The sequence below is a fragment of the Pongo abelii genome, chromosome 20, assembly GCF_028885655.2.
Source record: "Pongo abelii isolate AG06213 chromosome 20, NHGRI_mPonAbe1-v2.0_pri, whole genome shotgun sequence".
NCBI classification, from domain to species: Eukaryota; Metazoa; Chordata; class Mammalia; order Primates; family Hominidae; genus Pongo; species Pongo abelii.
Window position 1 is genome coordinate 57,045,188 of NC_072005.2, and position 11,770 is coordinate 57,056,957.

General features: G+C 51.0%; 1 protein-coding gene across 2 annotated transcripts; it reads left to right on the forward strand.

Annotated features, from left to right (window-relative positions):
- The first annotated feature begins 812 nt into the window (after positions 1 to 812).
- KLK2 (kallikrein related peptidase 2) lies at positions 813 to 10,858 on the forward strand. Of its 2 annotated transcripts, none has more exons than XM_024238376.3 (6): positions 813 to 960; positions 3,473 to 3,808; positions 5,008 to 5,167; positions 6,763 to 7,049; positions 7,163 to 7,336; positions 8,696 to 10,858. In XM_024238376.3, exons 2-6 carry the CDS (start codon positions 3,484 to 3,486, stop codon positions 8,698 to 8,700), a joined length of 951 nt encoding a protein of 316 aa, XP_024094144.3. In that variant the 5' UTR covers positions 813 to 960; positions 3,473 to 3,483; the 3' UTR covers positions 8,701 to 10,858. The 2 variants fall into 2 exon arrangements, with proteins under 2 accessions (XP_024094144.3, XP_024094143.3); XM_024238375.3 differs by having other exon boundaries at positions 7,163 to 7,299.
- Positions 10,859 to 11,770: the final 912 nt, after the last annotated feature.

The window sequence follows — 11,770 nt, forward strand, 5'->3', positions numbered from 1 at the left end:
CTTTGCTCAGAAGACACACAGAAACTTAACAGAACCATAGAAAATTGTCTCCCAACACTCTTCACCCAGAGCCTTCCACTCTTGTCTGCAGGACAATCTCAACAACCCATCATTAGTGTGTCTACCTAATGTAGACTGGCTTCACCGTGCCTAACCAAGATTTCTAGGTCCAGTTCCCCACCGTGTTTGGCAGCACTCCACTGCCAACCCCAGAATAAGGGAGTGCTCAGAATTCTGAGGGGACACCGGTGGGGATCAGAACTTCTGGGTTTGAGTGCAGAGGGGTCCCATACTCCTTGGTTCTGAAGGAGGAAGAGGCTGGAGGTGAATATCCTGGGAGAGGAGGAATGTGGGTTCTGAACTCTTAAGTCCCCAAGGGAGGAGACTGGTAAGGTCCCAGCTTCTGAGGTTCTGACGTGGGAATGGCCTGAGGGGTCTAAGAATCTCGTATCCTCGGGAAGAAGGGGCTGAAATTGTGAGGGGTTGAGTTGCAGGGGTTTGTTAGCTTGAGACTCCTTGGTGGGTCCCTGGGAAGCAAGGACTGGAACCATTGGCTCCAGAGTTTGGTGTGAAGGTAATGGGATCTCCTGATTCTCAAAGGGTCAGAGGACTGAGAGTTGCCCATGCTTTGATCTTTCCATCTACTCCTTACTCCACTTGAGGGTAATCACCTACTCTTCTGGTTCCACAAGAGTGCGCCTGCGCGAGTATAATCTGCACATGTGCCACGTCCCGAGGCCTGGGGCATCATCCACTCATCATTCAGCATCTGCGCTATGAGGGCGAGGCCAGCGCCATGACGTCATGTAGCTGCGACTATCCCTGCAGCGCGCCTCTCCAGTCACGTCCCAACCATGGAGCTGTGGACGTGAGTGCCCTGGTGGATGCGGCCTGCGTGATGCCAGGCCGGGGCTGGTGTCCGATAAAGATCCTAGAACCATAGGAAACCAGGACTGAAAGGTGCTAGAGAATGGCCATATGTCGCTGTCCATGAAATCTCAAGGGCTTCTGGGTGGAGGGCACAGGAGCGTGAACTTACAGGTTTGCCCCAGTCCACTGTCCTCCCAAGTGAGTCTCCCAGATACGAGGCACTGTGCCAGCATCAGCCTCATCTCCACCACATCTTGTAACAGGGACTACCCAGGGCCCTGATGAACACCATGGTGTGTGCAGGAAGAGGGGGTGAAGGCACGGACTCCTGTGAGGTCAGAGCCCAGAGGGGGCCATCACTGGTGGGGAGGAGGCTGTGGACTGGCTCGAGAAGTGGGATGTGGTTGTGTTTGATTTCCTTTGGCCAGATAAAGTGCTGGATATAGGATTGAAAATGGAGTATGAAGACCAGTTAGAATGGAGGGTGAGGTTGGAGTTGAGTTACAGATGGGGTAAAATTGTGCTTCGGATGAGTTTGGGATTGGCAATTTAAAGGTGGTTTGGGATGGCATGGCTTTGGGATGGAAATAGGTTTGTTTTTATGTTGGCTGGGAAGGGTGTGGGGATTGAATTGGGGATGAAGTAGGTTTGGTTTTGGAGATAGAATACATGGAGGTGGCTATTGCATGCGAGGATGTGCATTAGTTTGGTTTGATATTTAAATGAAGGAAGACATTAGGGTTGTCTTGAATTAGATTAAATTGTGTTGGGTTGACGGGTTGGGCTTGTGGGTGATGTGGTTGGATTAGGTTGTGTTAAATTGGTTTGGGTCAGGTTTTGGTTGAGGTTATCATGGGGATGAGGATATGCTTGGGACACTGGATTCAGGTGGTTCTCATTCAAGCTGAGGCAAATTTCCTTTCAGATGGTCGTTCCAGGGAATGAGTGGTTGTGTGGGGGAAATCAGGCCACTGGCTGTGAATATCCCTCTACCCTGGTCTTGAATTGTGATTATCTATGTCCACTTCTGTCTCCTTCACTGTACTTGGAGTTGATCTGCTCATTCAGCTGGAAATGGGGGAAGATTTTCTCAAATTCTTGAGACACAGCTGGGCCTGGATCAGCATAAGCTGCTCTGGTTTTATTGAACAGATGAAATCACATTTTTTTTTTCAAAATCAAAGAAATCTTATAGAGTTAACAGTGGACTCTTATAATAAGAGTTAACACCAGGACTCTTATTCTTGATTCTTTTCTGAGACACCAAAATGAGATTTTTCAATGCCACCCTAATTCTTTTTTTTTGTTGTTGAGACACAGTCTGGGTCTTTTGCTCTGTCATTCAGGCTAGAGTGCAGTAGTGTGATCATAGCTCACTGAACCCTTGACCTCCTGGACTTAAGGGATCCTCCTGCTTCAGCCTCCTGAGTAGATGGGGCTACAGGTGCTTGCCACCACACCTGGCTAATTAAATTTTTTTTTTTTTTTTTTTTTTTTGTAGAGAAAGGGTCTCACTTTGTTGCCCTGGCTAATCTTGAACTTCTGACTTCAAGTGATTCTTCAGCCTTGGACTCCCAAAGCACTGGGATTGCTGGCATGAGCCACTCACCGTGCCTGGCTTGCAACTTAATCTTGGAGTGTATAAACCTGGCTCCTGATAGCTAGACATTTCAATGAGAAGGGGGCATTGGATTTTGCACGAGGACAATTCTGACCTAGGAGGGCCGGTCAACAGGAATCCCTGTTGTACCTGTACATTGTACAGGTGTGGAGAATGAGGAATGAGGAGCCACCGGAACCCCATATTGTTTAGTGGACACTGGATTTTGAAATAATAGGGAACTTGGTCTGGGAGAGTCATATTTCTGGATTGGAGAATATGTGGTATCACAAGGTTTTATGATGAGGGAGAAATGTATGTGGGGAACTATTTTCTGAGTGTGGAAGTGCAAGAATCAGAGAGTACTGAATGCCAAGGCTTCTATTTCAGGAACATGGTAAGTTGGAGGTCCAGCTTCTGGGCTCAGACAGGTATAGGGACCAGGAAGTCTCACAATCCCATTGTTCTGATATTTCAGAGCATATTAGGCCTTGGGGTGCAAAGGAAGTACTTGGGATTAGGCACATGAGACTTTGTATTGAAAATCAATGATCGGGGCTGGCCGTGGTGGCTCATGCCTGTAATCCCATCACTTTGGGAGGCCGAAGTGGGAGGATCGCTTGAGCCCAGGAGTTGGAGACCAGCCTAGGCAACATAGCCAGACCCTCTCTCTATAAAAAATTAAAAATTAGCTGGATGTGGTGGTGCATGCTTGTGGTCTCAGCTATCCTGGAGGCTGAGAAAGGAGAATCGGTTGAGTCTGGGAGTTCAAGGCTACAGGGAACTGCGATCACACTACTGTACTCCAGCCTGGGAAACAGAGACTGTTTTTTAAAAACAGTTTAAAAAATTTTTTAAACAGTTTTTAAAAACAGTTTAAAATTAAAAAAAAAAATTTTAATTTTTTAAATTTTTTAAATTTTTTTAAAAAAAGAATCAGTGATCATCCCAACCCCTGTTGCTGTTCATCCTGAGCCTGCCTTCTCTGGCTTTGTTCCCTAGATCATGTCTCCATGATCCATAGGCCCTGCCCAATCTGGCCTCACACCCTGGGAATGCTCCAGACTGATCTAGTATGTGCGGAACAGCAAGTGCTGGCTCTCCCTCCCCTGCCACAGCTCTGGGTGTGGGAGGGGGTTGTCCAGCCTCCAGCAGCATGGGGAGGGCCTTGGTCAGCATCTAGGTGCCAGCAGGGCAAGGGCGGGGTCCTGGGGAATGAAGGCTTTATAAAGCTCCTCAGGGAGGCTCCCCAGCCCCAAACTCACCACCTGGCCGTGGACACCTGTGTCAGCATGTGGGTCCTGGTTCTCTTCATCGCCTTGCCTGTGGGGTGCACTGGTGAGACTGGGGGGAAAAAGGAAGGGGGGTGGGTTTTGACTCTTATGCTGAAGCCCTTTCCCTCCCACCCAGCGCCCCAGCCTCGTCCCTTCAGCCCACAGTTCACCCCAGACAATGTGCCCCTGACTCTTCCACATTGCAATAGTCCTCATGCCCGCAGTAGGTCCCTGCTCCCTCCCACTTACCTCAGAACTTTCTCCCCATTGCCCAGCCAAATCCCTGCTCCCAGCTGCTTTACTAAAGAGCAAGTTCCTAGGCATCTCTGTGTTTCTTTTTATGGGGCTCAAAACCTTTCAAGGACCTCTCTCCATGCCATTGGTTCCTTGGATCCTATCATTGGGCTGCCTCCTGAGCCCCTCAGTCCTACCACAGTCTACTGACTTTTCCCATTCAGCTGTGAGCATTCAACCTTGTGCCCTGGACCTTGACACCTGGCTTCCCAACCCTGTCCCAGGAAACCCAGATGCCACCAGACACTTCCTTCTTCCCCCCGAGGCTATCTGGCCTGACAACAAATGCTGCCCCCCATCCCCAGTCTGGCACTGGGACTCTGAGAACTCCTCCTTACCTGACTTTTTGCCCCAGACCCTTCATTCAATGGCCAGCTTTTTCCATGGGAAAAACACGAGCACCCCCAACCGCAACTGCCAGTTCTCTGATTCCCTAAATCTGCACCCTTTTCAAAACCTCAGAAGCAAAACAAAACAAAGCAAGAAACAACTCAGGCAGGACTGTTTGCTTAACCTTGGACATGGTAAACCGTCCAAAATCTTCCTTTCCCAGCAACTAAACCTCTCCATTGGGCACTTATCCCTGGTTTCTGGAACCCCTTATTCTCTTAGAACCCACAGCTTCCACCACAGTTTCCCTTCTCCCAGTGTAAGACCCCAAATCATTCCAAATGACCCAACCCCCAACCCGATGCCTGCTCCAGATGCTGTCCCATGTCCCCTACTCTGATCTCTGAGGTCAGCTCTGTTCTCAGAGCTTGAAGTCTTCCCACCTGGCCCAGCCACCAACCCGCTAACACAGGGAATAGCTACAGAATTCCCAGCCCTCCCAGGACCCCTTGCTTGTGTCCTGGACTCCCAGTCCTGGTCCTCTGCCCCCATGTCTCTTCAAACCCATAGCTCAGCTCCCTCCCTCCCCTATCCAGTTCTTCTGGGTCTGATCCCCCTGACCTAGCATCCCCTCTGCAGGTGCCGCACCCCTCATCCAGTCTCGGATTGTGGGAGGCTGGGAGTGTGAGAAGCATTCCCAACCCTGGCAGGCGGCTGTGTACAGTCATGGATGGGCACACTGTGGAGGTGTCCTGGTGCACCCCCAGTGGGTGCTCACAGCTGCCCATTGCCTAAAGAAGTAAGTAGGACCCTGGGATCTGGGGAGGGAATGTCTGTGTCCCACAGGAATAACAGCTAGATACTTCCCCCAGGGTCACTTCTCAGGTGAGGCTTCAGACTAAAGGAGAGAGGGAAGGTCCTGGCCCAGGTCGCACCAGGAGGCAGAGCTGGGGCTGGACCACTCTCCCTATGGCTGCCTGGGTTTCTCTCTGTGTCTGATCTTGCTGTGTCTCTTGGTATCTGGCTCTGGTTGTGTCTGTATGACTGTGTTTTGGTCTCTATCTCCCTCTCTCTTTTCTGTCTCCCTGTCTCTGTGTCTCCCGTCTCTGTCTCTAGGTCTCTCTGCGGCCATCTCTGTCACCGTGTGTCTCACCCTCCATCTCTTTGCCTGTCTTTCTCTCTGGGTCTCTGCCTTAGCCCTTCCTCATCACTACTGAACACACCCAGATGGGCCCGTGAGGGTGGGTGGGGAGCACCCAGAAAAAGGAAAGACTTTAAGCTCAATGTGTGTGCATGTGAGGGGGCGCCTGCCATTGCACAGCACTCTCTGCAGGACATCCCTCCACCCTGGGGAGACACAGGGAGGGCTAGTTTCAGCTGCAGCTGAGTGCGCAATTGAGGAGGGAGGAAGGAGAAGGGGAAACAAGAAAGGAGGGAAAGGTGGCTGGGCACGGTGGCCCACGCCTGTAATCCCAGCACTTTGGTAGGCTGAGGTGGGTGGATCACCTGAGGTCAGGAGTTCGAAACCAGCCTGGCCAACATGGCAAAACCCTGTCTCTACTAAAAATACAAAAAGTAGCCAGGCGTGGTAGTGCGCGCCTGTAATCCCAATTACTAGGGAGGCTGAGGCAGGAGAATCGCTTGAACCCGGGAGGCAGAGGTTGCGGTGAGCCGAGATCGTGCCACTGCACTGCAGCCTGGGTGATAGAGCAAGACTCCATCTCAGAAAAAACAAACAAACAAACAACAACAACAACAACAACAAACGACAGGAGGGGAAGGGAGCTGGAGAGAGAAAGTGGGATGTGGCCCTGAGCTGTGGGCCAGGCCACCCGCCCCTACAGAGCCTCTCTCCAGCCCCACCTGCAGGTGAGCCACCCTCATGCCTCTCCTCCCCCTGCTACTCCACACTCCTCAGATGCCTCCGTGGCTCCCTCCTTTTTCTCTCCCACACTGTATCACCCCTGGCTTCCTCTCTGCTGTTTCTCCTTCTCTCTCTGACTTCCCGCGTCCTTTTCTCATTTGTCTATTTCTCATTCCCTTTCTGGTTCTGTTCTTTCTCCCTTCCTCTTCCCCATGTCTGTTTCTTGCTGTCTGTCTCTTCTTTGCTCATCCTAATTCTCACTGTTCTCCCCTCTGCTTTTGTCATTCCTCTGCCATTTTATGCTCTCTCTTTTCCACTTCGTTTCTCTCAGTTTCTGTATCTGCCTCTCACAAGATTACACTCCTGTTTTCTAACTCACTGTCTGTATTTCACCACGACTGTATCTCCCCACCCCTGTGCTTTTCTCACTGTTTCTTTTTATCCCCTTTAGAGTCTCCCTTAGCCTCCCCTGCCCCATCTACCTTTCCCCATTTTCTCTGTCCTCATGCATCCACCCCCTTCCTCCCCAGGAATAGCCAGGTCTGGCTGGGTCGGCACAACCTGTTTGAGCCTGAAGACACAGGCCAGAGGGTCCCTGTCAGCCACAGCTTCCCATACCCGCTCTACAATATGAGCCTTCTGAAGCGTCGAAGCCTTAGACCAGATGAAGACTTCAGCCACGACCTCATGTTGCTCCGCCTGTCAGAGCCTGCCAAGATCACAGATGCTGTGAAGGTCCTGGGCCTGCCCACCCAGGAGCCAGCACGGGGGACCACCTGCTACGCCTCAGGCTGGGGCAGCATCCAACCAGAGGAGTGTATGCCTGGGCCAAACGGTGCAGCCGGGAGCCCAGATGCCTGGGTCTGAGGGAAGTGGGGCCAAAGAACCAGGTGGGGTCCGGCCACAGCCCAGTTTTTCTCTGACCCATAGTCTTGCGCCCAAAGAGTCTTCAGTGTGTGAGCCTCCATCTCCTGTCCAATGACATGTGTGCTAGAGCTTACTCTGAGAAAGTGACAGAGTTCATGTTGTGTGCTGGGCTCTGGACAGGTGGTAAAGACACTTGTGGGGTGAGTCATCCCTACTCCCAGCATCTGGAGGGGAAAGGTGAGTGGAGACCCTAATTCTGGGCTGGGATCTGAAAGCTAACCAGACATCTGCCTCCCCTGCTCCCCAGCTATAGCCATGCCCCCTCCCCATGCCTCATCTGCCATGCTCCTTCCCCGTTCCCTGACTCCCTCAACACAACAGGTGATTCTCACAGCATAATTCACCCATTCCTGTGTTGAGCACATGCTTACTGGGCACCTGCTGCGTGACCAGCATTGCCGTAGACCCTGGGAAGCAGCAGTGAACAGATAGAGAGCAGCCCCTCCCTCCTGCAGCCCCTATGCTGGTGAGAGGCATGGGCAGGAACAGTGGACCCAACACGGAAATGCTGGAGGGTGTCAGGAAGTGATCGGGCTCTGGGGCAGGGAGGAGGGGTGGGGAGTGTCACTGGGAGGGGACATCCTGCAGAAGGTAGGAGTGAGCAAACACCTGCCACAGGGGAAGGGGAGAGCCCTGCGGCACCTGGGGGAGCAGAGGGAGCAGCACCTGCCCAGGCCTGGGAGGAGGGGCCTGGAGAGCATGAGGAGCAGCGAGGGGGCTGCATGGCTGGAGTGAGGGATCAGGGGCAGGGCGCGAGATGGCCTCACACGGGGAAGAGAGGGCCCCTCTTGCAGGGCCTCACCTGAGCCACAGGAGGACACTGCTTTTCCTCTGAGGAGTCAGGAGCTGTGGATGGTGCTGGACAGAAGCAGGACAGGGCCTGGCTCAGGTGTCCAGAGGCCGCTGCTGGCTTCCCTGTGGGATCAGACTGCAGGGAGGGAGGGAGGGCGGCAGGGGTGTGGGGGGAGTGGTGATGAGGATGACCTGGGGGTGGCTCCAGGCCTTGTCCCCGCCTGGGCCCTCACCCAGCCTCCCTCACAGTCTCCTGGCCCTCAGTCTCTCCCCTCCACTCCATCCTCCATCTGGCCTCTGGGTCATTCTGATCACTGAACTGACCATGCCCAGCCCAGCCCATGGCCCTGCGTGGCTCCCCAATGCCCTGGAGAGGGGACATCTAGTCAGAGAGTAGTCCTGAAGAGGTGGCCTCTGCGATGTGCCTGCGGGGGCAGCATCCTGCAGATGGTCCTGGCCCTCATCCTGCTGACCTGTCTGCAGGGACTGTCCTCCTGGACCTTGCCTCTTGTGCAGGAGCTAGACCCTGAAGTCCCTTCCCCACAGGCCAGGACTGGAGCCTTGTTCCCTCTGTTGGACTCCCTGCCCATATTCTGGTGGGAGTGGGTTCTGGAGACATTTCTATGTTCCTGAGAGCTGGGAATTGCTCTCAGTCATCTGTCTGCACGGTTCTGAGAGAAGGAGTTGCCTAGGCAGACACTGGGGCCAGTCTTTCTCACTGTGTCTCTCCCCCTTTACCCTTAGGGTGATTCTGGGGGTCCACTTGTCTGTAATGGTGTGCTTCAAGGTATCACGTCATGGGGCCCTGAGCCATGTGCCCTGCCTGAAAAGCCTGCTGTATACACCAAGGTGGTGCATTACCAGAAGTGGATCAAGGACACCATCGCAGCCAACCCCTGAGTGCCCCTGTCCCACCCCTACCTCTAGTAAATTTAAGTCCACCTCACGTTCTGGCATCACTTGGCCTTTCTGGATGCTGGCCACCTGAAGCTTGGAACTCACCTGGCCAAAACTCGAGCCTCCTGAGTCCTACTGACCTGTGCTTTCTGGTGTGGAGTCCAAGGCTGCTAGGAAAAGGAATGGGCAGACACAGGTGTAGGCCAGTGTTTCTGAAATGGGTATAATTTCGTCCTTTTCTTCAGAACACTGGCTGTGTCTGGAGACTTCTCACTCAGTTTCAGTGAGGACACACACAAGGACGTGGGTGACCATTTTGTTTGTGGGGTGCAGAGACAGGAGGGGTGGGGCCCACCCTGGAAGAGTGGACAGTGACACAAGGTGGACACTCTTTACAGATCCCTGAGGATAAGCTGGAGCCACAAGGTACGAGGCACACGCACAGCAAGGATGACACTGAAAACATAACCCACTCTGTCCTGGGGGCACTAGGAAGCCTAGATAAGGCTGTGGGCAGAAAGAAGGGGAGGGTCCTTCTGTGTTGTTGAAGGAGGGACTAAGGGGAGAAACTGAAAGCTGATTAATTACATGAGGTGTGTTCAGGTCCCCCAAACCACTGTCAGATTTGATGGTTTCCTAGCAGGACTTACAGAAATAAAGAGCCATCATGCTGTGGTTTATCATGGTTTGTTACATTGATAGGATACATATTGAAATCAGCAAACAAAACAGACGTATAGATTAGAGTGTGGAGAAAACAGAGGAAAACTTGCAGTTATGAAGACTAGCAATTGGCTTTACTAAGTTTTCAGACTGGCAGGAAGTCAAACCTATGAGGTTGAGAACCTTGTGGAGTGTAGCTGATCCAGCTGATAGAGGAACTAGCCAGGTGGGGGCCTTTCCCTTTGGATGGGGGGCATATCTGACAGTTATTCTCTCCAAGTAGAGACTTATGGACAGCACATAATTCTCCCTGCAAGGATGTATGATAATATGTACGAAGTAATTCCAACTGAGGCAGCTCACCTGACCCTTAGTGTCCAGGGTGTTTATTGGGGGTCTGTAGGACCAGTATGGAGTACTTGAATAATTGACCTTAAGTCCTCAGACCTGAGGTTCCCTAGAGTTCAAACAGATACAACATGGCCCAAAGTCCCAGATGTACAAAAACAGGGATTCATCACAAATCACATCTTTAGCATGAAGCGTCTGGCATGGCCCAAGGCCCCAAGTATATCAAGGCACTTGGGCAGAACTTTCCAAGGAATCAAATGTCATCTCCCAGGAGTTATTCAAGGGTGAGCCCTTTACTTGGAATATACAGGCTTTGAGCAGTGCAGGGCTGCTGAGTCAACATTTTACTGTACAGGGGCTGAGGGAAAGGGAGAGGATGAGGAAACCCCCCTGGGGATTTGGTTTGGTCTTGTGATCAGGTGGTCTATGGAGCTATCCCTACAAAGAAGAATCCAGAAATAGGGGCGCATTGAGGAATGACACTGAGCTCAAAGAGCATTCAATCATTGTTTTATTTGCCTTCTTTTCACACCATTGGTGAGGGAGGGATTCCCACCCTGGGGTTATGAATATGGTTGAACACCCCACACGTAGCACTGGAGATATGAGATAAACAGTTTCTTTGCCACAGAGATTCACAGCCCAGAGCAGTAGCACGCTGCACACCATGCAGGATGACATGGGGGATGCGCTCAGGATTAGCGTGAAGAAGCAAGGACTGTTAGAGGCAGGCTTTATAGTAACAAGACAGTGGGGTGAACTCTGATTTCCATGGGGGAATGTCATGGTCTTGCTTTACTAAGTTTTGACACTGGCAGGTAGTGAAACTCATTAGGCTGAGAACCTTGTGGAATGCAGCTGACCCAGCTGACAGAGGAAGTAGCCAGGTGGGAGCCTTTCCCAGTGGGTGTGGGACATATCTGGCAAGATTTTGTGTCAGTCCTGGTTACAGATACTGGGGCAGCAAATAAAATTGAATCTTGTTTTCTGACATTATACTGTGTAATTGTAAGTGGACATTTAGTAATGTACAGGGGGTCAGGGAAAGACGGGGGATAGTGAATGCACCTGTGGGACTGGTTTGGTTTTGTGATTGAATAGCCCATGGAGTTATCTCTGCAATGATGAATTGTTTGAAAGAAACCTGATTGATTTTATATTGAATTAGAAGTTAACTTAATAAGCATGCTGAAAGATAAGAGAAGATATTAGGAATATTGAGCAAGACCAACATACATAAAATATGAGAAAAAGTAGGTAGGAAATATTAGGTAGGAAAAATATGATAATTGAAAAAAGTAAAAAAAAATGGATTAATAGAATTGAATAGAGGTGAAGAACACAATAGTGACATTTTAGACCAGATTGAAGAAAAATGTCAAAGAAATACTGAATGATGTGAGTACTGGAAGTGCAGATACTGAACACTAAAGACTCAGGAAGAGAGAAAAATAAGAGAGGAGGAAACACATGACTAAACACTGAAGGCAGGTTTTTTTTTTTTTTTTTTTTTTTTTTTTTTTTTTTACAGAGTTTCACTCTTATCGCCCAGGCTGGAGTGCAATGGCTCAATCTCAGCTCACTGCAACCCCTGCCTCCAGGTTGAAGTGATTCTCCTGCTTCAGCCTCCCCAGTAGCTGGGATTACAGGCACGCACCACCACACCCGGCTAATTTTGCATTTTTAATAGAGATGGGGCTTCTCCATGTGGTCAGGCTGGTCGTGAGCTCCCGACCTCGGGTGATCCACCTGCCTTGGCCTCCCAAAGTGCTGGGATTGATTACAGGCGTGAGCCACTGCGCCCAGCCTGAAGGTAAGTTTTATGGAATTTAAAATATCTGAATGACCTCAGATCAATAGAATCCATAGAGTGTGATTGAGTAGAAAGAAGGAAAGGCTATGAAACAA